Raw genomic sequence first — 22,554 nt, 5'->3', positions numbered from 1 at the left:
GATGAAGGAACTACTCGGCGGATAAGTAGAGTCGAGGACATAAAAGGTCTTGTTGGCGATCCTGTAGTTTCTTTATCGGCGGAAGCAGTCCCGAACAAATACCAGACCGTAATGGGGTAACCCGTTTTCAACAGTCTTTAGTCATCGAATTAAGCAACGGATTAATGTGTGTATTTGAGTATTAGTTCAAAAATTGCTTCGTAACCTACCGCGATCTACAATTATAGCAGATCGGTACATTGTCTGCATCACCGGCATTACTGACTGACCTGCTGACAATGATCTTTCGTCTCTTCTTCTTTCAAATATTAGAAAAAGATGACGAATCGACGATACCGTCGGTAGGAGCGGGCTGCTTGCAGCGAATCTGGTGGATACAAGGCGAACAGTAAACTTCTGACTGTGCGCGAGGAGCTTCTAACAGCTCTTGAACGTTCACAGGCAGCAGAATGGCCTTGCATTGTGGATTTCACCGACCGAGCTTTCTGGATTAACGAAGTGATTCCGAGCACTCGTGCATTGTGCTGATTGTGCGTGATAACAGGCTGATACTAAACAAGATGTATATTTATACATTTTTCTCGAGCCCGATGGATTTGTGAACGGTGTTAAAGGTGCCGGTGAGTCGCGGCAAGATTATTTACCCTCAAATCGCCATTTATACACTAAAATCACACAGCTATATAACTGATTTTCTGGCAATAAACCAGAGTCCGCCGCCTTGCCTTCGGCACGAGCGGATTCGCTTAATCATAAACGTATCAATGATCATTCTCTTAAAATTCTTGCACGTTGTTGTTGACTTAGATTCGAAGGCGTAGCTCCATTCAATCACACCTCACATCCACGTGCGTACGTGCCTAGGCACACGTTTTTCATTGTGTACGAACTTCATACATGCCGTTTGATTTTCTATCCGTGCACACGCCGTCGCATTATGTCACAATTCGGTTCATCGGACGCCTCTCGAATTTTCTCTCACAACATTTTCATCCTGAATTTCACTTGTTTACAGATTCTTCCGACCCTCCTCCCCAAAAAAAATTTCAGCATCGTTCGGTACTTGAATTGAAGAAGCGAATCGATCACATAAAATTCTGTTTTTTCCGTAAGTTATTCGCTGCTTTAGCCGTCATCCCAAGCATACATTTTAATGGTTTCGGATATTTTATCATTCCGTTTTATCTACAGGCGTGTTTTCAATTAAAAACTCGTCAACGCTATTCGAATTTAGTGTCTGATAGTTTCATAGAATTAGAGCCTCTTTACTCTGTTGCCAATGCGACTACCTTTGGAATCTTATATTCGGCCGAAAACTTCAAATTTCAACTTTGAACCTGATGATTCTCGGTTACTGTTGATTCATTGATAATACAATTGTTTATACATTTTTATCAGTGTATCAGCAGTGAAGCTCACACTTTACTCACGTGTCACTTACTTTGTCAGTCGGTTTATTTGCTTAAATCCTGTTTTTTTTTTTTTTTTTCTTTATCAACTTTTGTGGAACGATAATTTTGAAACTAAAAATCGTAATTAATGCAGGTCGTCGGTATTTACCGTTATCAAAAATATCTTTTCGTCCGATGGCTAAGAGTCTTGACGCATAATAATTAGGACTGATTTTGAACCGATTGTGATATTCGCAGTTAAGTTCTCTGCCTCATTCTGCTTATCCATGTAACATAAATTGATTTTAGGCGAATAATTGTTTTTCCGCCGCTGAATGTTGCACTGAATAAATTTTCGGATAGAGAAATGAGGATGATTATATGTTCCCAGTTTACCATGCATGCCATGCTTTGTTCTTTCATTTGTAGCTAAGTATATCGTTGATGCTAAAATTGGACGCTGTGGGATTTTATGCTAGTAGACCATCTATTATTAACTTATTCAACTGTTAACGACGATCATTATCATCTGTGGCTACATAATATCTGTGTTTAAGAAGATAAGCATATTTGCGAGAGTTTCCTTAATAGATGATACAAAAATTATAATTATTGAATGAAAATTGGCGAATATTTGTTGAATAATTCAGACAAGAAATATGAACTGATGAAGGCAACTTCAACTGGTGTCTAAGTAATTTCTCTGTCTTATAAAGATAACGTATGTTATGTACAATGTACCTTTGCAAAACAACGATGACCTAAATTTTTTGATTACGACACAGATAGTCACGTAAAAACGTGTTTATCTTGTCTTGTGATCAAAATTGGCTTTGGGATTCATTGAATTATGTATTTTTGGTATCATGTATAATTCATGAGTTACCGAGACTCAGTTGCCGATGATTGACAAATAAAATAAAAAAAAAAGGAAGGCTGGACACATTCAATTCTGCTGTTATCAGTAAACGATTCCCATCGTTGAACAAAAATTTTTTGCTTTTGTACCTCACATTGAATTCAACAATCAGAGTTTTACACAATAACAATAATGATCATGATAATAATTGATATTCTACCTGCAATAAAATTATTCCAAGCTTTCTCTCGTCGCACTTCAATAGAATATTTCTTTTCCTCTGAATTCATATTGATATTCACAAAATTTATTATCACTCGCACCAAGTGACATGCTCCGTTCCACTCTATAGGTACGAAGAACTATGATCTTAATGTCCTTATATACACATCGTTTATCAGGGTGAACGAGAATAACCCAAAAATATTGACTGATATCCGTGAAGTATGTTACGTGGTCGGATAATAAAATTTCTCATCGAAACTTGTCCATTGAATTTGTTTCAAATTGTCTTGATTTGGTGATCGGTTAATGTGTGGAAGAATTAAATTAATTTAAAAAATTTCAGTCAAGTATGCGGTCTGAATTTCTTTCACAGACTCAGGACAGAGAAGCTTATTCTCTCTCAAACTAACAAGATATTTGTTTTAATCAATTGTTAAGTCAAATCTTCACAATGAAAAGATAAGCGATCATTTTTTTGCACTCGACGGAATGACGGTGAGCTTAATTACATCATATATATCACGATTACAAAATTTATTTCATTCAAAAGCATCCCTCACTTCAGAAACAGTACAAAAGAAATGTTGTTTCTTGTAATATCAACGAGTTTTCAATATAGGACAATTTTCTATTTATATCATATAAGATGAGGAGTCTTGCGATAACAATATTGCTGGGGTCAAGATAACCGTTGATAAAAACTACATGCACGCATGAATCACGAGACGATGGAACAAAGGTATCTGACTAGTTTGAAAATGCATGCTATATTTTTATTTATATTAAAAATTAGCATCTTTGCTCTAATTGTAAATGTATGTATGTTGTAGACTTTCTCATTTAGCATACAAGTAAACGGGATCTACGACCCAATTGCTAGGTAAAATAATTGAAATACCGTTCCAGTTTCAAAATCTAATACGATAATATCCCGAGAAGATTTTTATTCCGTTGATCGCAGACGTGAAAATTAAAGAAGTTCATGAATAGATTGCACAGTTTTGAGTTTATGAGTAAAAATCAGAATTCGAACGAAGAGAACATTTTTTCTTGTAACCAAAACTTATTAGGATAGAAAAAGTGCGGAAAATCGTTTGTTTCACTTGTTGTAACATTTCAATGCCGATTAACAAACATGTACGTCACTGCTTTTCTTAATTATACCATGAAAGTTTTAAGAACAATAGTGACTTATTTGGAATGCACTATATTTCTGTTTCAGGTGTGACTGAATTGTAATCCACAGCGACTGTTGAAGTCTCTCCAATACTGTGATAACATCTTGAAATTTGGAGACACGATAAATGTTCTTAGATAAAGATTACTTCGCTCTGTTTGTGTTTGAACGAAGCGCCAACGCCAGAATTAATACCGAGTAACTTTAATCCCAAAGTTACGTGCTCAGATCCATTCCTCATCACGTATGCATCGTATTGTTTGTCGCAATAAAATCACATAAATACAAATAACGCAAAAGTCATATTGTCATATACGTTCCAAAAAACTTCTATCAAAATGGTTAAATATTTTGAAAGTAGTACAGTATTCCAATTCAGTTGGGAACAAGTTGCTCAAGGTTACTGGCATCGCTATCCAAATCCTCACAGGTCAGTGAATAAATTTAAAAACCACTTACCAATATTCGCAATGCAAAGTTTCAGTCTAATTTTTCACTCAACGTAATCATTGGACTCTGAGTCCTAACCCAAGGAAAGTCTTTACCTTGTGTTTTTACGTTTGATTGGATATTATTACAGCACCCATGTCTTATCCGAGGATACGATATCAAGAGAAGTGAAGAACAATAAACTATATTCGAAGAGACTTTTAACAAAAACAAACAGAGTGCCAAAATGGGGTGAACGGTTTATTAGTAAGAATGTCGTGAAAATTGTCGAAGAAAGTGTAGTCGACCCAAAAAAGAAAACCTTGACTACTTACACGAGAAATTTGGGATACGCCAAAGTTATGGTAGGGCCATAAAATAAATGACTGTTTGTAAACAACGAAATGTGGAATGGAATCGTTATTCGGAAATTCATCGAAATCTGTTCATATTCTCGTCAAATTTTCATAAAAATATTTCGTTTTAGAGCGTCATTGAAAAGGTTGTGTACAAGGTGTCCGACGAGAATCCTAAATGGACGGTGGCTGTAAGATCGGCCTGGATCGACAGCCAAGTTTACGGATTCAGCCGGGCGATTCAGGCCTTTGGAATGGACAGATTTAGAAAGAACTGTGCAAAAATGTCGGGTGGATTCAATTACGTTTTGGCTCACATGTTTCCGGGAACCACGGAATATATGAATCCCAGCCTGGTGCAAATGGGATACATAGATAAGGTTTTAACAAGTTTTTATTTTGAGAGAATAGTTGACGATATGTTCAACGTTGCACGGTGGGCAAATCATAATTATCCGTGAGTGGTATAACCTTCGTAATTTTCATTTCAGACGGAGCAACCATCCATAGCGAAGTTGACACATGCTGCGGGTGATATCCAGCATTCGTTCCACGATAAGGCTGAGAAGATGAAAGATGCTGCCAAGAAGGCGACCGATCTTGCCAAGCAAAAGGCTGGACCAATTTATGCGTCTTGTCAGCCAAGTCAGTCCTAATGGTATTATTCGATAAGTCTGTACGAACGTGTATAAAAATTCAATCACACCGCATGATAAAATATACATGTGTGAAATAAGTCTGCATTTTCGATGCGTCGATACTGATGTTCAATAACTGCAATGCAATTGTTTCTAGTAGTTTACAGGGAATAGAATTGTATAGATACGCTTAGAAGTACGTCCGAACAGTGTTTGTGAATTGTATGAATGTTATATATCCTGTGTTACGATTCCACGAGATACAGTACAGTATATTATTAATTTCAAATTCAGATTAGGTATAACTAACCATTCATAATGATGTTTCGAAAGACATTGTCTAAAATCTTATTTTTTCACAAGCATCATTCGTTTCTGATGTCATTCTTTCTTTTGTTTTTCATCTATGTTTCTTTTTTCTTATACAATTGCAAACTGAATACCGATGTGTTCTCATTGGCAAGAATTTATGTGTAAGTGTACATATAAAAGTCTTAATTCGCGTGTATGGCCGACATACGCATTTAAAGATTGGATTTTATTGATCGTTTTTGATTCATTGTAAATATTTCAAGGTACAGTTTGAAAAAAAGAAAACAAAAAAAAAAAAAACAATCGCTATGTAATAACTATATAAGAATCAATCATGTAGTCAAAACGCAAATATCAACAAATTCGTTCGATACGTTTCTAATTTTTCTCCACCTATATCGTAGAACATATAGTATGTTATGTTAAACTATTTTCTTATTTTGTTTTTTTTTTCCATTTTAACTCTTGTCTTAGGAACTCGGGTTAATAATCTTCGTTCGAAATATCCGTTGTATTGTTGTCGAGTAATTCTAACTTGCCATGTGTTTAAATATCGAAAATATATTACGCGTTACATGATACTATATGCCATAAGTATACCTATAATTATAATGCAAATGAATATTCTGAAGAATACGATTAACGGTATTTAGATCTTCACTTGAAAAAGGTTTCGCAACCAGGGTATGGTTATTTCCACGGTGCCCCATAATTTAGTTATGCTTCCTCGTCAGTTGCATAATGGCAGGACGAGTGAAGGACTAAACCTTTTAGATTTCGTTAAATGTGTGTACTTGTAAAAAATTAGGTTTTCAATTTTAAACAATAGCTGTTTGATCCCAGCGATGTAATCTTAGTGATAAATATGTCGCGAATATTTCGTCTAGTGAACAATCGCTGGTCTGAAAATTACCTCGATTCGAGTTTGAATTAAGAAAACCGTACAGAAAACTTATTATAAAACAAATCAAACGGTTGAACATAAATTTGTTATTAAAGCCACGGTAATTTTAGGTCCCGTGCATGTACCTATAGTCTTAAGAAGCCTGAGGAATAATTTTTAGTACAAAAGTAAATGACTCGTCGAGGAAAGGAGATAGAGGAACTGGTATTACCTATAATATACTATATACATTTTAGATTAGGATTATTGACGTAGGTTGACTTTTGAAAATACATTGTTATCTGTTCATTTGCAATCGTATAACTGTATATTCATTTTATGGATGAGGTTGAATAAAAAATCGTATATAGAAAACTTACCAGCTATTAATATCGTATTTAGGATCAACCATATTCGCACAAGTCAATCAGTCTGTAAATTATGATGAGAAATCTTTGCACGCATCGAGTGTCGTCTTGCAAAATTCCTCCGGACATTAAAATTCTAAACTTCGATGAATCTCATCGCGATATTTTTTTTTTCATGCCGTGCAAGTTTATGTTGAACCGGTCGAGGTATTATCTTCTGTTTCATCACCAGTTTTATACGTCGGAAATTAATGCATTGCAATAATTCTTGTATTCAACACAAAAAAAGTTCATCCAATATTCATCAGAAATTCGATAACGACACGCTTGAGCACAGAATCGAATTTGCAATTGCCGTTTGTGATCTAAAATGTTGAATTAATCGTAAGAAACTTTGTTTTGTCTGTACTTAATTTGCCTAATCGTGCCTGACTAATTGAAACTAAATTCTTATATTATGCTCGCGGTGTGAATGATGTTTTTTGGTGCGTTTCTCTTTTACTGTTTCATCGGGGACGAGACGCCGAATAATGACACCGTTTTTATCTACCATTATTAACAAATCTCCACTCTCGTCTCATGTCTCCAAAAATTTTGCTCTCTGTAAAATCCGACGAACAAAAATATTTGATACAATATCAATAAAAATTCATCCTTCGAATTTGACATAAAATTGATGTACAATGAAAATAAACAAAGTTAATTACGCGGGATAAGCTTTTACTGTTTCTTGGCTAAATCTCTTGATTAACTGTTCGCAGCGATTCAAGACTACGTGCAATCGTTTTCTCTCGTCAAATTAATTCTATATACTTTAAAAATAAATTGGTCCAGTGTTTTTTAAAACCGGTTGAACTCTTGTACTCTTGCTTTTTTTTTGCGGCTTTCGAAGCCAATAACTTTTCCTCTTCGAATCGATTTAAAGCACCCTTTATAGACTTGTTAGACCCCGAGGAAACCGAAAAAGAGATCTGGAACCTCGTAGACTTATAACTAAAAAAATACAAAGAGAATACATAAAAATTATTCGTTTTTTGGCTGTAATTACGTCGGCATTGTCGCGATCTGCTAGACTGGATTTTCTATTTGTCGCTATAAAATATAAAAGGTAATCAAAATCAAGTGTGCATGTATATGGATATGAAGAATTATTTTATTTGAAAATTTTACATCGTTCTTTCGTTTTGTCTATAGTATACTGAACTTACGGTATCAGATTTAAACGTATATCACTTGAAAAGTTGACCGAGGCTCGAAATGCATAAACCCAAATCTAAATTTGAATCATCATATACTTGCTAATCGAGAAGCGGGTTGCGCAACTTTTTTATTTGATAATAAACAAATAGATTTACAATATGTTGCTTAAGTTACGTGTTGTTCAGTGGAATGACAGCACTTAAATATCGTAAGAATTACAAAATAATAATTTAATAGCCAAACGGTCGAAAACAGCCACTTGAAAAGGTAAATTTTTCGACCGTTATGCCCTGTGTTCGATAATGGTAGGACGATAAAACTGCTGATAAAAGAAAGCAGAACAATGCTATAGCGCATTTAATGATCTGTAGTAACTTTAACATGAACATGTATTATTCCATATTATATTCGCTACATTTTACACCGTTTCAGATGATCACGACCACCGTAAAGAGCGATGTGTGTATCTGAACAACTGCATAATGAGGCGGTCTCCACCAACTCAGCCACTTTTTTTTATATCCTCTCGGATCTGTTCCACAATTGGTTATATAGTAGTAATACCTAAAGGTACTCTTTGTGAATTTGTTAATATTTTTTAAATTACTCGTTTCGGAAATGACCTTCTTTTTGTAAAACCGTATATCATGGAAGATTGAGGTAGGGTGAAAAAATTTATCACACGAAAAGTTATGTTTTTCTGTGAAGTATCCGGTGCAATATACGTTACATTTTTCATGGGATCAAAAGTCCTACTTACAGTGAAAAAGATAGAAATTATTTTCTTCTTTCAACGCGACACCTTTTATTTTGCTGTCAATTTTACAGGGCATTTGGCAGTGTGTTGGAAACGTATAATAAAATTGGCATCGTGGAACTCGAAATTCTTGCCGAGTAGAAAAAAATATTTTACCGATAAGGTACACTTGAGTTCCGCTTTTCCATGAACTATTTAACGCGATAATGGGCAAGAATGTGATGTGAATGAATTGATGCGAAACTAGGAATTCCAATTGTATGCAGAATGGGAAACAGAGAGTCGTTTCGCATGAATTAGTTTAAAGTTGGGTAAAAAATCGCACCTAGATACAAGGCGATAACTCTTATGGATCATCGTAACAGTAAAACAGAAGCTGAATCGCAAAAAAATGGAAGACGAAGAAGTGAAGTGGGATAATATCTGTGTCTCCTGATGAGTTATTTGCTGAAGACTAAATAGAAAATTTGTGTTCTGTTGCGGCAGCTCATCACCAATTGAAGAAACGCTCGATGCACTTCGTGTGTCCACCGCACCAACGCTTCTGTTGCATCTCTCTTGAACAAGAACCACCAAACTTGGGTGGCTTCGTTAGTTTCCTGGTCCGCACCTCGAATCCCACTCCGCAGGATGCGCTGCAGGATGACCAAGAGCTCCAATGGCCCAAAACGCAGTCTACAGCTTGACCTGGACGGTACGAAACGCAACGGTTAATTGTTATTGTTGAAAAAGTAATGCAGTTACAAGAAAATCTCTTAACAGTGATCGTAATGAGAAAGAATAGTAACGGATACTAGACTTTCCGGTAACAGCTACAAAACTAATTTTCATTTTGTACCTGGTACTATATTTTTTGATTGGGATGAAAAATGAAAATAGACAAGGACTGAGCGGTAAACGGAACTAAAAATCAACCGCGCATGCGCCAAATAATTCAATCTCATTGGCCGGCGAAATCTTCCCGCAGCGATATTCTTGTCTGCGATGCAGGCGTGCCAACGTACGCAAAATGTGTACGTTTGAATTTTCAAAGAGCATAAGCATTAAATTTCGACCGTTCTTTGCAGAATCAACTTTCCAACCCGATAACGAATGCTTCCGAAACCTTTCCGAGTCACAGCCTCGATTATTTGATATTCTAACCTCGAAAATTCGTATCAACTACATCGCTGCCGGAAACATTTTGACAGCTGAAGACTCGGGATGGCCAACCTGCAAGAACAGCCGATAAAACTCGCGCATGCGCAGTTGATTTTCAAGTTTCAAGAGATTGTCCCGGTACGAATACCGCTCATTGTCAGAATCACTTCAATAATCGATCAGAAAATATACATGAGTTTCTCACGTGATGATTTTCTATGCACACGTTTAACGTGAGGCGATATGTGCCGATGACCATCGGGCGTAACCTTCCCAATGACGTTTGGCAAGGGAACTATAACTGGATTAGTTCTAGCAAGTTTGTTCCGCCTCCTTTTCGATCCTTTGAGGCCATCGGTAGCTCTATATATTCGTTCCTGAAAGCATACAATGTACCATTGCAACGTCATAAAAGACTGTACATCATTACTCTTAATCCAAAGTGTCCTTGACTCACCCTGGTTATATGAAAAGTCGCCAAAGGTGGAAGCGCCTCGAGCTCAGGATAGTAGAAGCTGTTCGCCGGGTGATCCGGATGCTGTGACGTGATCGCAATTATCGGCGACGTCGGTTCCGATGGCCAATCGGGGGCCGTGAAGGTGAAGCCGTTATCGGTCCCAGCGTCGAACGGCCCGACCTGCGGCAAAAGTAGAGATCCGCCATTTTCATAGGAGAATTTTCATCGAATTCCGACCACTTGCCTGAACCGATACGTTGCTTATCCATCGTCCGTTCGAACAGAGTTCGTAGCTGTCCAATCCAACGAACCAGTCTGGCGATGGAACGATTTTTGATATCACTGAGACCTGAGAGAGAAATGTTGAGTTATCGGTGATGGCCGGGACGGCATATCCGACGATTTGGACATCGACAAGACTTTACCAAATGGTGTTTCCCGTCTGAGTAGAAGATTGTCTCGGTAGATCCGACACCTCGGACAACGGGGGGCGCCGCAAAAACGTCTTGAACGCCTTGCCTCTGCTCCAGAAGCTCTCCCACGCCCTTCTCAGCCACCATGCGAATTTCCTGTTTCGCTTCGGTTCCGTTACGCCATAATACGTAGGACGGATCGTGCACCATGCCTGTATAAATTGATCGAACCAGAATTGTTAGCGTGTCGGTATAAAATTGAATTGTTGATAGTGCCTTCGATGAAGTTATCCGAATCGAAAATTATCATCAATCCAATTGCATTTCGTGTAACTTAAGGAACTGATGTTGTGGTGAAATTTAATTGTGACGAATACAGACAGACTAATCGTCAGCGATGAACAATAAAATGAACTTGGGAGTTGAATAACATTGGAGAAAGTTGCGGCCTGATTGCCGCTGGCGTTTATTTAGCGCTGCGCTGTGACTCGTAACCTTTGACTTGGTCTCGTTTGAAAATTTTGAAGACTAAATTTCACCGTTATTTTTTACACGACATACAATCTTTAACAAAATTTGTTCATTTATTGTAACAAATTTAACACGATCAAATTACAGTACCAGAAATTGAAATAAACTATTTCTATGTTCGTTGCATAGGTCGAGTCTTTTCGAAAGTATAAACGTCACGGATAAACATTTTTTACGACGTCGAAACTGTACGTAAAATCGTCTACAAAAAATTAGATTTTACGATGTACGCAGCAAAAATTACACTTTGATAAGACAATCGCATGACGGTATACGCTGATCTTATTATTAACAATAAACTTGTCGCTGCATTTGCCATCGCTGTGGGCACTTCTCTTCATAACTGTGATTCATATCTTGAGAAAAATATAAGCGTTTACAACAATACAATTAAGATTTAAGATTATTACTGGATATGATTTCTGGAAAATAATAATCTATTGTTAGTTGAGTTCGTTTAGTTTGCTTTGATACGTGTAATATACCACATAACATGAAATCAACAACAATCAAGAAATTTTTTTACTCTGAATTATTTCAACATATTTTTTTTGTGTTAAATATTATCTTTGTGTTGAATTTCCAAACACCTTCAGCGAACCAATTAGTTGTATCGATAAATTTTCTTTTCGCAAAAGAATCTGCGAGTCACTTCTTCACGATAAACCTTATCCGAAAATCAACTTGTACCTGTGCTTACGAAAAAATCTAAAAACAAGATGTAACTCGGTAAATTTTGCTGTGTAACCAAATTTACTTTATCGACTTTTGATTACAAGTATCGAGGTACGAACATAATATTAATGAAATTGCGTAGCTTTTTTCAAGCACAAATTCCGCGCATTTTTTTCCGATAAATGAAGGAGCTTTAAATATCCTCTTGAAATCGTATTAAAATAAGTCTGATCCTCTGAACGCATAAGAGCTTATTGGTAGTTCGACAAGATTGAAATAAAAAAAAAAACAGTTGCGAACATATGTAACTATCATTCGTAATTTAGTCATTCAATTGCGTGTCACCAGTTTCTTAAGTGAGAAGATTCGTGAGTGCCATTTATTACATAGTTGGAAGTTTCTTTCGGTTATGCCTCGCTTGGCTCGACTCTTCCAATTATGTTTCTACAGCTGTCTCTGGATAATACCATATTCGACTTAACAGCCGGGCCAGCAGAGACGACGCGATATCAAACCGTAATTAATTAAAATTAATTGAAAAAATAACACCGTGCAAGACGCGTGTAACGACTCCTTGGAACACCGAATCTATGTACGTACACTTCAAAGTTTCAACTGTCCAGCATCCTTATGATCTGATCCTCCTTCGCAGCGTTATAATTATTTCTGATTAATCTAACTCTGCGCCATGGGCTGAATCCGCGTATCGTGTATTACATACGCTGTGTGAAAGGCTCTTTTATGCGAATGTAATTCACCGTGAAAGCTACGTGCCAAGTTTGGACCTCCGGGTTACGACGTTTGAATCATTGATATCTTTTACATACAGTCATGATGTTTTCAAGAATTGCCTGGGAACACCAAGAAAAAATTCTTACTTTTGGTTACTGCACGGTATTCAACTATTTTCGTTTTTTACCATAACCGACATATGTCGGTCTCGGTATTAGAATGAAATAGTGAGTTTTGTAGTCGTCAATAAAAACTTTAGGATATAATCTTGGCATTCTTTTTCGTTACGGTCACTTGTACTAACTATGTTTTATTGTAATTAGATTATTCATGGTGTAGATATGATAGATTGATGTTACAGCGTTATTTGACTGAAGAAATTTAGCAAATTGAAGAAAGAGAATTAAAATCGCAATAAGCAGAAAGATTAGTATTGGCGACTAAAATTATTCTAAATAATAACTAGTACCATATTATTTTGCACTGTCAATTAAGAATGATTAAGCCGTTATTGTAACGGTATCCATTTAAAAGAAATTTCTCTCAGTGAAGGGAAATGTCTTGTCCAAAAATAATTCACAGTGGCTTTAATATTTTCCGCTTTTGCTGGTCGTTGAACTTGGTGAACTTGTATTAGGGCAAAAATAAAGATAATACAATATAAAAGAGCGAAAAAGTGCAATGAAAGGAATTTACCTAGCAAACGTGAGAATTGAGCAGCTGGCCTGTAAAGCGGATACTGCTTTGGGAACGTTTCGTTTGACCAGTGCGTGTCCATCCGTAATTTGTAAACCGCCAACGTATTCGATTTGCAGATATCGTTGCGCGATACTCTTGCTTCGACGAAAATTGGCAGGATGATTAAGAACGATGCGAAAAACCACATCTTCAGATCTGCCATTTGAAACACGTGTTCTTCCGAATACCTTGATTCACACGCACACGCAATGTTCGATTTATTTTCATCCACTGTCGATTTATCTCGATACCGATACGCGTTTCACCTTCATTACAAATTTCGACGTTGCACCGACGTGGTGCACTGCGTTTTCACAAAACTTCAAGATCCGCAGTTACTTGAGGCTTTTTAATCGAAGCTTCTCGTACTATCGGCCCGAGAACATCGCTTAGACGACTGCTACCGTAGTTTATTATCGAGCCGTCGCAAAGAAGTTCCGACATTGGTGGAACGAGTCGCGGTTTTAAGACGACGGAACTCACTCGACGCTTCACTTTCTAACGTTATCTTCCCCGTTTCGGTGCTATTATCTAAGACACGTGGGCGCAGCTCAGATGAGTGGGATCGGCGGTGAACCGAAGTCACGGAAGAACGTGGATGAGCTCTTTTACAGCATCGAAGTGCTGGGATGGTCGGGGCTCTCCGTTCCAGCAGCCTCGCCTTGCAAAACTGTTTGCCCCCGAAACTCTGCTCGATATTTATACCCGGTTACGTTACTCTGCCGACTTGAGATATTTCGAGAAACTTAACAAACGTCCAGAGACGATGCACGCCGGGCGTTATCCTTCGAGGATCGGCTGACAACGTTTGGAATCCAATTACTGTTTCAATTAACGACGTATCCCTCCCCCGATCACACATCGGCTCATCGATGTTGTTCGGATGCTAGGCCTGAAATTAGACATCATTCTCTCGGACCAAGTACGATTCAGCTGTCGAATCTTAATACGACAACTTTGGCATTTATCGATAGATGAAATTTAGTCGATTTTTTACGGTTCTTTTATCGGCTGCTAATAACGATCGAGTTCTAGAGAGTGTCAAGCTACATTTATGTCGGTGTAATTCAAACGTGATGGAATAGAGCATAATTTTCTTCACCAATTTCCAAGGTGAATACTAATACCGATCGCCCTAACCGTGCTGGACAGCTGTCTTCTGATCCACGATCAATATGGCATCGTCGAAGGTGGGCGTGTGTCTGACATAGATTCAAGAAAGTGTAAGCTATCATACAAAAGCCGAGGACGTCGACACGTGAGATTGAGGCTTGCCCCCAGGTGCCGTTTTCAAAATATTCCTCCAGCACACTTGTAGCAGAACCAAAGCGAAATATTTTCTGTTGCATAACGTACAATAGACATCTATTTATAACTGAAGTACAGCCGCGAAACGGACCGTTGCAAATGCGTATAAGCGACTCTCCAGAATTGGTAGAACCGTGCTAAATCAGTGGAACTGTAACACATTGCATTTTAGTTTTGTTAGTTAAAGTCGAAACGTGAGAGCGCTTAATGACTCGAAGAGAAACACTTCGCAAAGAAAATCAAAATTTTAAGTGTAAATGAATTTTCGGTAATCGTGAACTGTTCGTTTAATTTCCAAACTTCGAAATTATGATCTTAGGCTAATTCAAGTCAAGCGAATGTAAAGGCTCTCCTTTATTGTTTTTCAATTGGGCCACACTCACGCTCGGAATCTAAAAACAAACATACATTTCGGCAGTTTATTGCCGCGTTATGCAGTGGTTCTAATTCCCACTCAAATATGATACTCGTAAATCGCAAGTCAGCTCTGACTCATATCTTACGTCAGGATCGAAAAGGAGTTCCCACATAATTAGAAATTACGAAAATAATAAATAGCGGAAGATTTTTACGTACCAAAGTTGGTAAAAAGTTGTATCAAAATGGGTCACTTTGCAATAACATTTTACATGTCGTTGGAATTGCAAGCAAATGTGGGACACGTAACTATATGCATTACCTCCAAAGAAACCCTTTGGTATGAAAATCTGATTTTCTGGGAACAATTGATGGTATGAACGTACGACAAGCACATGCCTCAAATTTGTAATTTAAACAGCAACACGAATCAACACGATCAAACTATACGCGATGACGAAATTTTCCGCAACTTGATTTGACAAATTAATTTAGTTGGGTCATTTTTTGTACTTACATCCGAATATAATATTTGACTAAAAAAGTAGATTAAACCTCAGAAACTGATTTTGCGTTGCAATTACCAAAGAAGGATCGACAATAGCGCAAAATGATCAGGCGTACCTCGTTTTTCGTAATTCCAACAGTATTCAAACAGTTTTTTTAACGATACTTGTTTTACTCAATTTTTCTAGTTACTATGACAAATGAAATTTTTCTTAGTGTAGATGCTAAATTTCTCTACTCGAGCTCACACCTAAAAACATTTTAAGATTACCTGGAGAACGAAGAATCTTTACTGATATGGTTTTTACAACGCGTACAAAGAACTTCAGCAGCCGTTAATTATTCAGGTAAATTATTTCTACGATCGGTCGCGATAAGCAACTGCTGACGTCTGTAAGTTGGGAAACCTCACTCCGTGAACTCAACGCGTTGGCTCTTGCAAATCTCCCTCCTTTTCCCACACGCCGCGAGCATTTATCTCACTCGATCCGCAGATCTCCGAACCTGCCTACGTCACTGATCCTTCCAAGCCGAATGGCAATTAACTAGATACCGAGAATATTCAGTGACGTCTCGCTTCTTCGTCGTACTCTCGGAAAGGCATAAAAAAAATTCCCAGCTTTATCCTTGTGACGAGATTTCAACTTGCGTATATCGGCGCCGCGAGATCGACCGATCCTGTCCTGCAAGTATTGAGGAAATTTAATATCGAATACTTAATCGTACTTTCAACCGTCTGGGCCAAAGGTCAATAAACCGCAGCATTATTGCGGAATGCATTTTGCAGCACACGGAAAGTAATTAATTCTGGAGTGTATTATGGGTACACTGCGTGTCTAGTGGCACAAGGTCCTAAGCGCCAAAAAGGCAATTTTAGTGGCAAAAGATCGTAGGAACAGATTTTTTTTTTTTTTGCTGCTACATTCGCTTCAAAAACGTCGAAAACACTTCGATCGATAAAAACGAGCAATTGAAAACCGTAATAGAAAAATATCGTACGTTGGTTGGTAGATACGATCGTTTCCAGTTGACAAATAGTACAGCTGAAAGGAAACGAACACGGCAAAATTTCGTATCCACTAATTTTATTTGAAACACATGTTCTTATTGCAAACGCTGTAGAAATTGCCGAAACGCATGAATAAGTCGAAAACAACGCAAACTTTTAAATTGACCCGAAAAATATTCTAACATTAAAGCAGAAGATCATATCCATATTTTTTCACATCTGAAAATGCTTCAGAAATGTTCGGGACGCATAGATAAATCGAATTTGGAGGTTATTCAGAAAATTCCCAATTTTTACGCGTCAACATACGACCTTATACCTATAATGTATACGTATACTATTGATTAAAATGATGCTCTTTCGTGGAGTTAGGAACAAAAAGGCGCAAGCGCCAGTATATACGTCCTTCTGTTTTCAATTGTTAAATTACACAATCTCTAGGATTATAAACAAAAGTTGTACATATAATGACAACAAGTCATGCAATATCACTTATGGCCTTTTACAATTACAGGGCCAATATACATATAGTGCGTCACTTTTCTCACTTCTAGTGTCTTTTTTTTCATATTCATTTTTTTGTCACTATACTTGAAAATGGATATGGCCGGGTGTAGAAAGCTTGTAGATGCGTGACACACGTGTAAGTATGGTAAATTCTTTGTTGCTCCTCCAAAGATGAGATCTTCAACTCTGAGAAAAACTTTGGAGTTTCGGTTTTATCGATAAATCAAAAATTCATGCCTTTTACGTGGTTATAACCGAATCGTCATAGGCAGAGTTGTTTAATTTCCTTGTTGCCAATTTTTTGTTTATTTCGTACTTTCTTCAACCTTCTATTGAACGTATTTCAAGTGTTTCACGTCATTAATTTGAAAAAATAAATGATACAACTTTTTGATTTGTAAAATGCCAAACGGTCATATAATGTCACTTACGACCTTTTGACTTTAGATACGCGATACTGTTACCGGAAAGATCACCGCTTTCAAGTTTGACGTCACCAACGTGAATATAGAACCCCGAAATCTGCAGTGTCTATAATTGATCGTGATCGCGGTCAACGAGGAAAATTCTTCGGCTATGTTAATGCATCCTCCGCGTACAGCGAATGTTTCTTGGATCGGACCCTTCCAAGCCACGCAGTCACCGTCCGTGCTCGAAAATGTACGATTTTTATCATTGGCCGACTGTAACACATACTTATAAGTGCTGCCGACCAAGATTTCAAAGTGTGTGTTGGTACCGGCAGCGATGCCTATAGGAAGGGTTTTCTTTCGAGGGACATTCGCGTATATAAGACCTGAATTCACCTGGCCAGACTCAGTACACTTTCAATCACAACGTGGCCAAGAAGGGACTACCAACGGTGGTAATCAACCGTAACAGCAACATTTAAGTATTTACGTTATTGGACTGTTCGACACATTCCTGAAGAGAGATAGTCAGACTGTTCATCATGAAATTAGCATTAACATCTCTTGCGATCGTTGCCGGTGAGTGATGCTACTAATGTACATTTAACTGATCAAACATTTTATTGGTCCATTTCCTCACCACTTTTTTCCATTTTTTCGTGAAATTCTTCGCACGTTTCATATTTCAATTGCACCGGTTGATTACCAATTTCTCCACTGAGCGAGTGTTATAATGGGCTGGGCGATAGTTCGGATCTGAACAGTTTTTCGAGATGAATGAGATACTTTTGTTACATAATCACTTTTGTCCTCTTGAATACGAACGAAGGATTCTTGTTGGTGATTGTCACTTTAATGAAGCTGCTTGGCCCGAAATTTTTGCACTCAAGGTGCTTTTGGGGGTCAACTTGAACTCATCGTCAGCGGATGAGTTCCTCATTCATTGGAACAGCAAACGACCAAATTCCGAATCTGTCGCATAATCGGTACATTGACATTTCCACCTACAATCTTCTCATGCGATAGACAGTCGTATGTCTTATGCTACAATCATGAATGACCATTCGACGACTCATAATTCTCCCTCACATGAATTCCAGTTTTGGCATGCTTCGTCCACGATGCATCAGCCCAGCAAAATTGGTGGGAAAGAGACCAAGATGGTTCAGTGGCGATCGCATCCTCGAGGACGTCAACTTCCGCTCCATCGACAGCAGCCCCGGCTTCCGGGATGCCTGCCAACTGTCCGTGCGTCACTACTCCGCAGTACAATCCAGTCTGTGGTGATAACCGAATCACCTATACCAATCCAGAAACGCTGAAATGTGCACAAGATTGTGGCCTAGGTGAGTGTTTGTATCGCGGTTATGTCACGTGCTAACGTAGATATTTGAATGGGGATTGAGGAAGGTTTGCTTCATATTGTGGAGGATTTTTTTTTAAATAGATACTTTCATTATACTGTCATTGTGTCACCCCTTACTGTAGTCATTTTGCAATCGTAATCACTTTGTAATCATAAAAACCTCTGCAATCTAACAGTCATTTTTTTGAATGTATGTTTTTTTGATAATATGAAATGTAAAAATCGTGCCAGTAAGATAGATTTATTCGTTGCTCGTTCTTGAAATACAATAAAAAAGTTGACATTTTTTATGCTTTTTACTTAATTTATTTTGAATATGAAAATCACAGTAATAATCGTAATAATCTACAAAAACATGTCTGTAGCATTAAGAGCATACAACGATCACTTTAATCGATCTTCACGTCTGGCATCCCATCGTCAGCTAGGCGAGAAGTGTATGCAGTATACTTTGGTATACGCTATTTAACTTGTAAAAACAGAATCACTGATGATACATGTGATCACATATGATAACTTTTTTTTTTGTAATCACGGTAGCCCTGAAATTTGTTTGTGACCATGTAAAAAGGGGGAAATCTTTTGGAGTGATAAACATTTTTTATGTAGTCCCTGTGGCTGCAATCACTGCGTCACTTTTTTCCGAGTAGCCGATCATTGCCTTGTGTCAAATCACGATCACGACTCGTATTACATGTATAATACAAATCATTTTTATTTCTTACCCAAGAATTGTTATTGAGTAACTTTAAAATTTTACCAACATTACCGATTCCATTGAAATGTTAGATCTGGTAGATCTAATCAGTTTCAGCTTTGGTATCTTAATATCGGATTTTGAATCTTCTACGATATTGATAGAAAATGTAGGTACGCTATATTTTTATGAAATGTAGAACTTTACTTTGAAATTTGAATGGTTTTATTCAACCCAATATTAGCAATGCGTATTTAATTATTGCATACTACCAGACGACCGTGATGAAAGGATAGAAATAGATTACGTAGACTACTGATTGAATGCGAATCGCTATATAAACAGTATCTATTGATTTCTCCTCACGGGAGAATCGTTTCACTGATCGTGTTATACCCTTTCGGTAAATAATAAGTCGCAATGTTTTGCCTTCTATTTTCAGCCGTGAAACTGCTCTTCCATGGACGCTGTGAAAAGCTTCCATAAGAAGTATAATTTGCCGGAGTCTTCAACATAATCGCAGTAATTAAACATCGTAAACTTGTACAAGAGCATTCATGGAGATATCACAATACGACAGAGTAAAAAAGTGAACTTACCCAACAAACGTGAGAATTGAGCAGCTGGCCTGTAGAGCGGATACTGCTTTGGGAACGTTTCGTTTGACCAGTGCGTGTCCATCCGTAATTTGTAAACCGCCAACGTATTCGATTTGCAGATATCGTTGCGCGATAATCTTGCTTCGACGAAAATTGGCAGGATGATTAAGAACGATGCGAGAAACCACATCTTCAGATCTGCCATTTGAAACACGTGTTCTTCCGAATACCTTGATTCGTTCGCACGCGCAATGTTCGATTTATTTTTATCCACTGCCGATTTATCTCGATACCGATACGCGTTTCACCTTCATTACAAATTTCGACGTTGCACCGACGTGGTGCACTGCGTTTTCACAAAACTTCAAGATCCGCAGTTACTTGAGGCTTTTTAATCGAAGCTTCTCGTACTATCGGCCCGAGAACATCGCTTAGACGACTGCTACCGTAGTTTATTATCGAGCCGTCGCAAAGAAGTTCCGACATTGGTGGAACGAGTCGCGGTTTTAAGACGACGGAACTCACTCGACGCTTCACTTTCTAACGTTATCTTCCCCGTTTCGGTGCTATTATCTAAGACACGTGGGCGCAGCTCAGATGAGTGGGATCGGCGGTGAACCGAAGTCACGGAAGAACGTGGATGAGCTCTTTTACAGCATCGAAGTGCTGGGATGGTCGGGGCTCTCCGTTCCAGCAGCCTCGCCTTGCAAAACTGTTTGCCCCCGAAACTCTGCTCGATATTTATACCCGGTTACGTTACTCTGCCGACTTGAGATATTTCGAGAAACTTAACAAACGTCCAGAGACGATGCACGCCGGGCGTTATCCTTCGAGGATCGCCTAACAACGTTTGGAATCCAATTCCTGTTTCAATTAACGACGTATTCCTCGGTCACACATCGGCTCATCGATGTTGTTCGGATGCGAGGCCTGAAATTAGACATCATTCTCTCGGACCAAGTACGATTCAGCTGTCGAATCTTAATACGACAACTTTGGCATTTATCGATAGATGAAATTTAGTCGATTTTTTACGGTTCTTTTATCGGCTGCTAATAACGATCGAGTTCTAGAGAGTGTCAAGCTACATTTGTATCGGTGTAATTCAAACGTGATGGAATAAAGCATAATTTTCTTCACCAATTTCCAAGGTGAATACTAATACTGATCGCCCTAACAGTGCTGGACATCTATCTTCTTATCCACGATTAACAAAGCATCGTCGGAGGTGGGCGTGTGTCTGACACAGATTCAAGAAAGTATAAGCTATCGTACCCCAGGCATCGTTCTCAAAATATTCCTCCAATGCACATACAGTAAAACTCAAGCGAAATAGTTTTTCTTGCACGAGGTATAGTAGATATCTATTTATGTGTGAAGTGCAACCGCGGAAACGATCGTCGGAAATAAACTACCCTCTAGAATCGATAGAATCGTGTTCAAACAGTGGATCTATAACATATTGCAGTTCATCTTCCTTACAGTAAGTCGAAATCGAAGCGTGACAGAGTGTTTTACGACTCGACGCCACTTCACAAACAAAAATGGATCTTAATTGAAAAGAAATTCTCGGTAAACGTAAATGTTTGTTGAGTTTTCAAGCTTTGAAATTACGATCTGAGGCTGATTGAAATCAAGCGAATGTAAATGCTTCCTTTATTCTTCTTCAGTTAGACAAGCGCTCGCTCGTAATACAAAAACAAACATACATTCGAAAGGTTTATTACCACGGCCCGCAGTCGTTCTTTAAGGAGGGGGAGGTACAGCTTCGACGGACTAAAATCATACCTATTTTTAGGAATTTTGTTTTTAAAAAAACTGAAAACACTTGGAGCAATTTCAGTTTAAGGGCTTTATTATTTATACTATCAGGATTATTTTTTTCATTGAAATTAATAACAATATGGCGGCATGGCGCAAACAAGTATCGAACGACTCCGAACTCGAGGACTTTAATTTGCGGTGTCACATCTACTGACATCACTGTCTAGTTTGTAACATTGACAAAAAACTTATGGGATAGAAATTCAAAAATTTAGCCACGAGGTCGAATCGATAAACAAGTTTTGAAGATTAGGTCCAAATTTCAAGTCGATAAGTTAAAAATTGACCGAGGAATCTGCGCCACCGTATTAAAGACGTGGTCGTTGGCTAATTATATTCGTCGTGCCGCCATTTTGTTATCAATTTAAATAAAAAAATTCTAAAACTTTCTTGAAACTTTAAGTAATACAGCCCTTAAACTCAAATCGCTCTGAGTACTTTTATTTTCTTAAAAAAAAAAAAAAAAAAACTCCTGAAAATATGTGTGATTGATTTTAAACCGTCTCCAAGGTGTAGAATTACTGGATAGTTTTAGTAAAATGCATTATTTCACGACAAAATTTAATACAAGTAACCATTCAGTACGTAATTATAGTTTTAAGCACTACAATTTCTAGTTATTGTAACCTTATATCCTTTTGTTAATTTACTACAATGCTTTTAGTTTTATAAGGTCTCAAAACAAACTT

General features: G+C 37.8%; 3 protein-coding genes across 6 annotated transcripts; 2 read left to right on the top strand and 1 right to left on the bottom strand.

Moving 5' to 3' along the window:
- Positions 1–433: 433 nt before the first annotated feature.
- prel (preli-like) lies at positions 434–5,173 on the top strand. 3 transcript variants are annotated; one of them, XM_046617725.2, is made up of 7 exons: positions 434–620; positions 1,016–1,108; positions 3,122–3,214; positions 3,698–4,082; positions 4,233–4,446; positions 4,569–4,817; positions 4,929–5,173. In XM_046617725.2, the coding sequence occupies exons 4-7, from the start codon at positions 3,991–3,993 to the stop codon at positions 5,091–5,093; spliced, it is 720 nt and encodes a 239-aa protein (XP_046473681.1). In that variant the 5' UTR covers positions 434–620; positions 1,016–1,108; positions 3,122–3,214; positions 3,698–3,990; the 3' UTR covers positions 5,094–5,173. The 3 variants fall into 3 exon arrangements, with proteins under 3 accessions (XP_046473681.1, XP_046473679.1, XP_046473680.1); XM_046617723.2 differs by lacking the exon at positions 3,122–3,214; XM_046617724.2 differs by lacking the exons at positions 1,016–1,108; positions 3,122–3,214.
- A 2,598-nt stretch (positions 5,174–7,771) lies between these two features.
- On the bottom strand, positions 7,772–20,765 carry LOC124214937 (spondin-2-like). 2 transcript variants are annotated; one of them, XM_046617716.2, is made up of 6 exons: positions 20,042–20,765; positions 10,618–10,817; positions 10,437–10,541; positions 10,193–10,372; positions 9,941–10,112; positions 7,772–9,282 (listed from the first exon to the last, which is right to left on the bottom strand). In XM_046617716.2, the coding sequence occupies exons 1-6, from the start codon at positions 20,244–20,246 to the stop codon at positions 9,086–9,088; spliced, it is 1,059 nt and encodes a 352-aa protein (XP_046473672.1). In that variant the 5' UTR covers positions 20,247–20,765; the 3' UTR covers positions 7,772–9,085. The 2 variants fall into 2 exon arrangements, with proteins under 2 accessions (XP_046473672.1, XP_046473674.1); XM_046617718.2 differs by lacking the exon at positions 20,042–20,765 and adding an exon at positions 13,240–13,962.
- On the top strand, positions 17,780–20,180 carry LOC124214943 (uncharacterized). The gene is made up of 3 exons (XM_046617730.2): positions 17,780–17,958; positions 18,480–18,725; positions 19,885–20,180. Exons 1-3 carry the CDS (start codon positions 17,922–17,924, stop codon positions 19,926–19,928), a joined length of 327 nt encoding a protein of 108 aa, XP_046473686.1. The 5' UTR covers positions 17,780–17,921; the 3' UTR covers positions 19,929–20,180.
- Positions 20,766–22,554: the final 1,789 nt, after the last annotated feature.

Source organism: Neodiprion pinetum, chromosome 3 (genome assembly GCF_021155775.2).
Source record: "Neodiprion pinetum isolate iyNeoPine1 chromosome 3, iyNeoPine1.2, whole genome shotgun sequence".
NCBI lineage: Eukaryota > Metazoa > Arthropoda > Insecta > Hymenoptera > Diprionidae > Neodiprion > Neodiprion pinetum.
The sequence above is the reverse complement of the archived record's forward strand: the minus strand, read 5'-3'. Positions and strand labels throughout refer to the sequence as shown.

Coding starts and splice junctions, on each gene's coding strand:
- prel (XM_046617724.2), top strand. CDS start 3,991: ATGGTTAAATATTTTGAAAGTAGTACAGTATTCCAATTCAGTTGGGAA. Junction 4,083..4,232: donor CGCTATCCAAATCCTCACAG/GTCAGTGAATAA, acceptor ATATTATTACAG/CACCCATGTCTTATCCGAGG. Junction 4,818..4,928: donor AAATGGGATACATAGATAAG/GTTTTAACAAGT, acceptor TTTTCATTTCAG/ACGGAGCAACCATCCATAGC.
- LOC124214943 (XM_046617730.2), top strand. CDS start 17,922: ATGAAATTAGCATTAACATCTCTTGCGATCGTTGCCG. Junction 17,959..18,479: donor ATCTCTTGCGATCGTTGCCG/GTGAGTGATGCT, acceptor CATGAATTCCAG/TTTTGGCATGCTTCGTCCAC. Junction 18,726..19,884: donor TGCACAAGATTGTGGCCTAG/GTGAGTGTTTGT, acceptor TTCTATTTTCAG/CCGTGAAACTGCTCTTCCAT.
- LOC124214937 (XM_046617716.2), bottom strand. CDS start 20,246: ATGGCAGATCTGAAGATGTGGTTTCTCGCATCGTTCTTAATCATCCTG. Junction 10,818..20,041: donor TCAATTCTCACGTTTGTTGG/GTAAGTTCACTT, acceptor CAATTTATACAG/GCATGGTGCACGATCCGTCC. Junction 10,113..10,192: donor CGACTTTTCATATAACCAGG/GTGAGTCAAGGA, acceptor GTATGCTTTCAG/GAACGAATATATAGAGCTAC.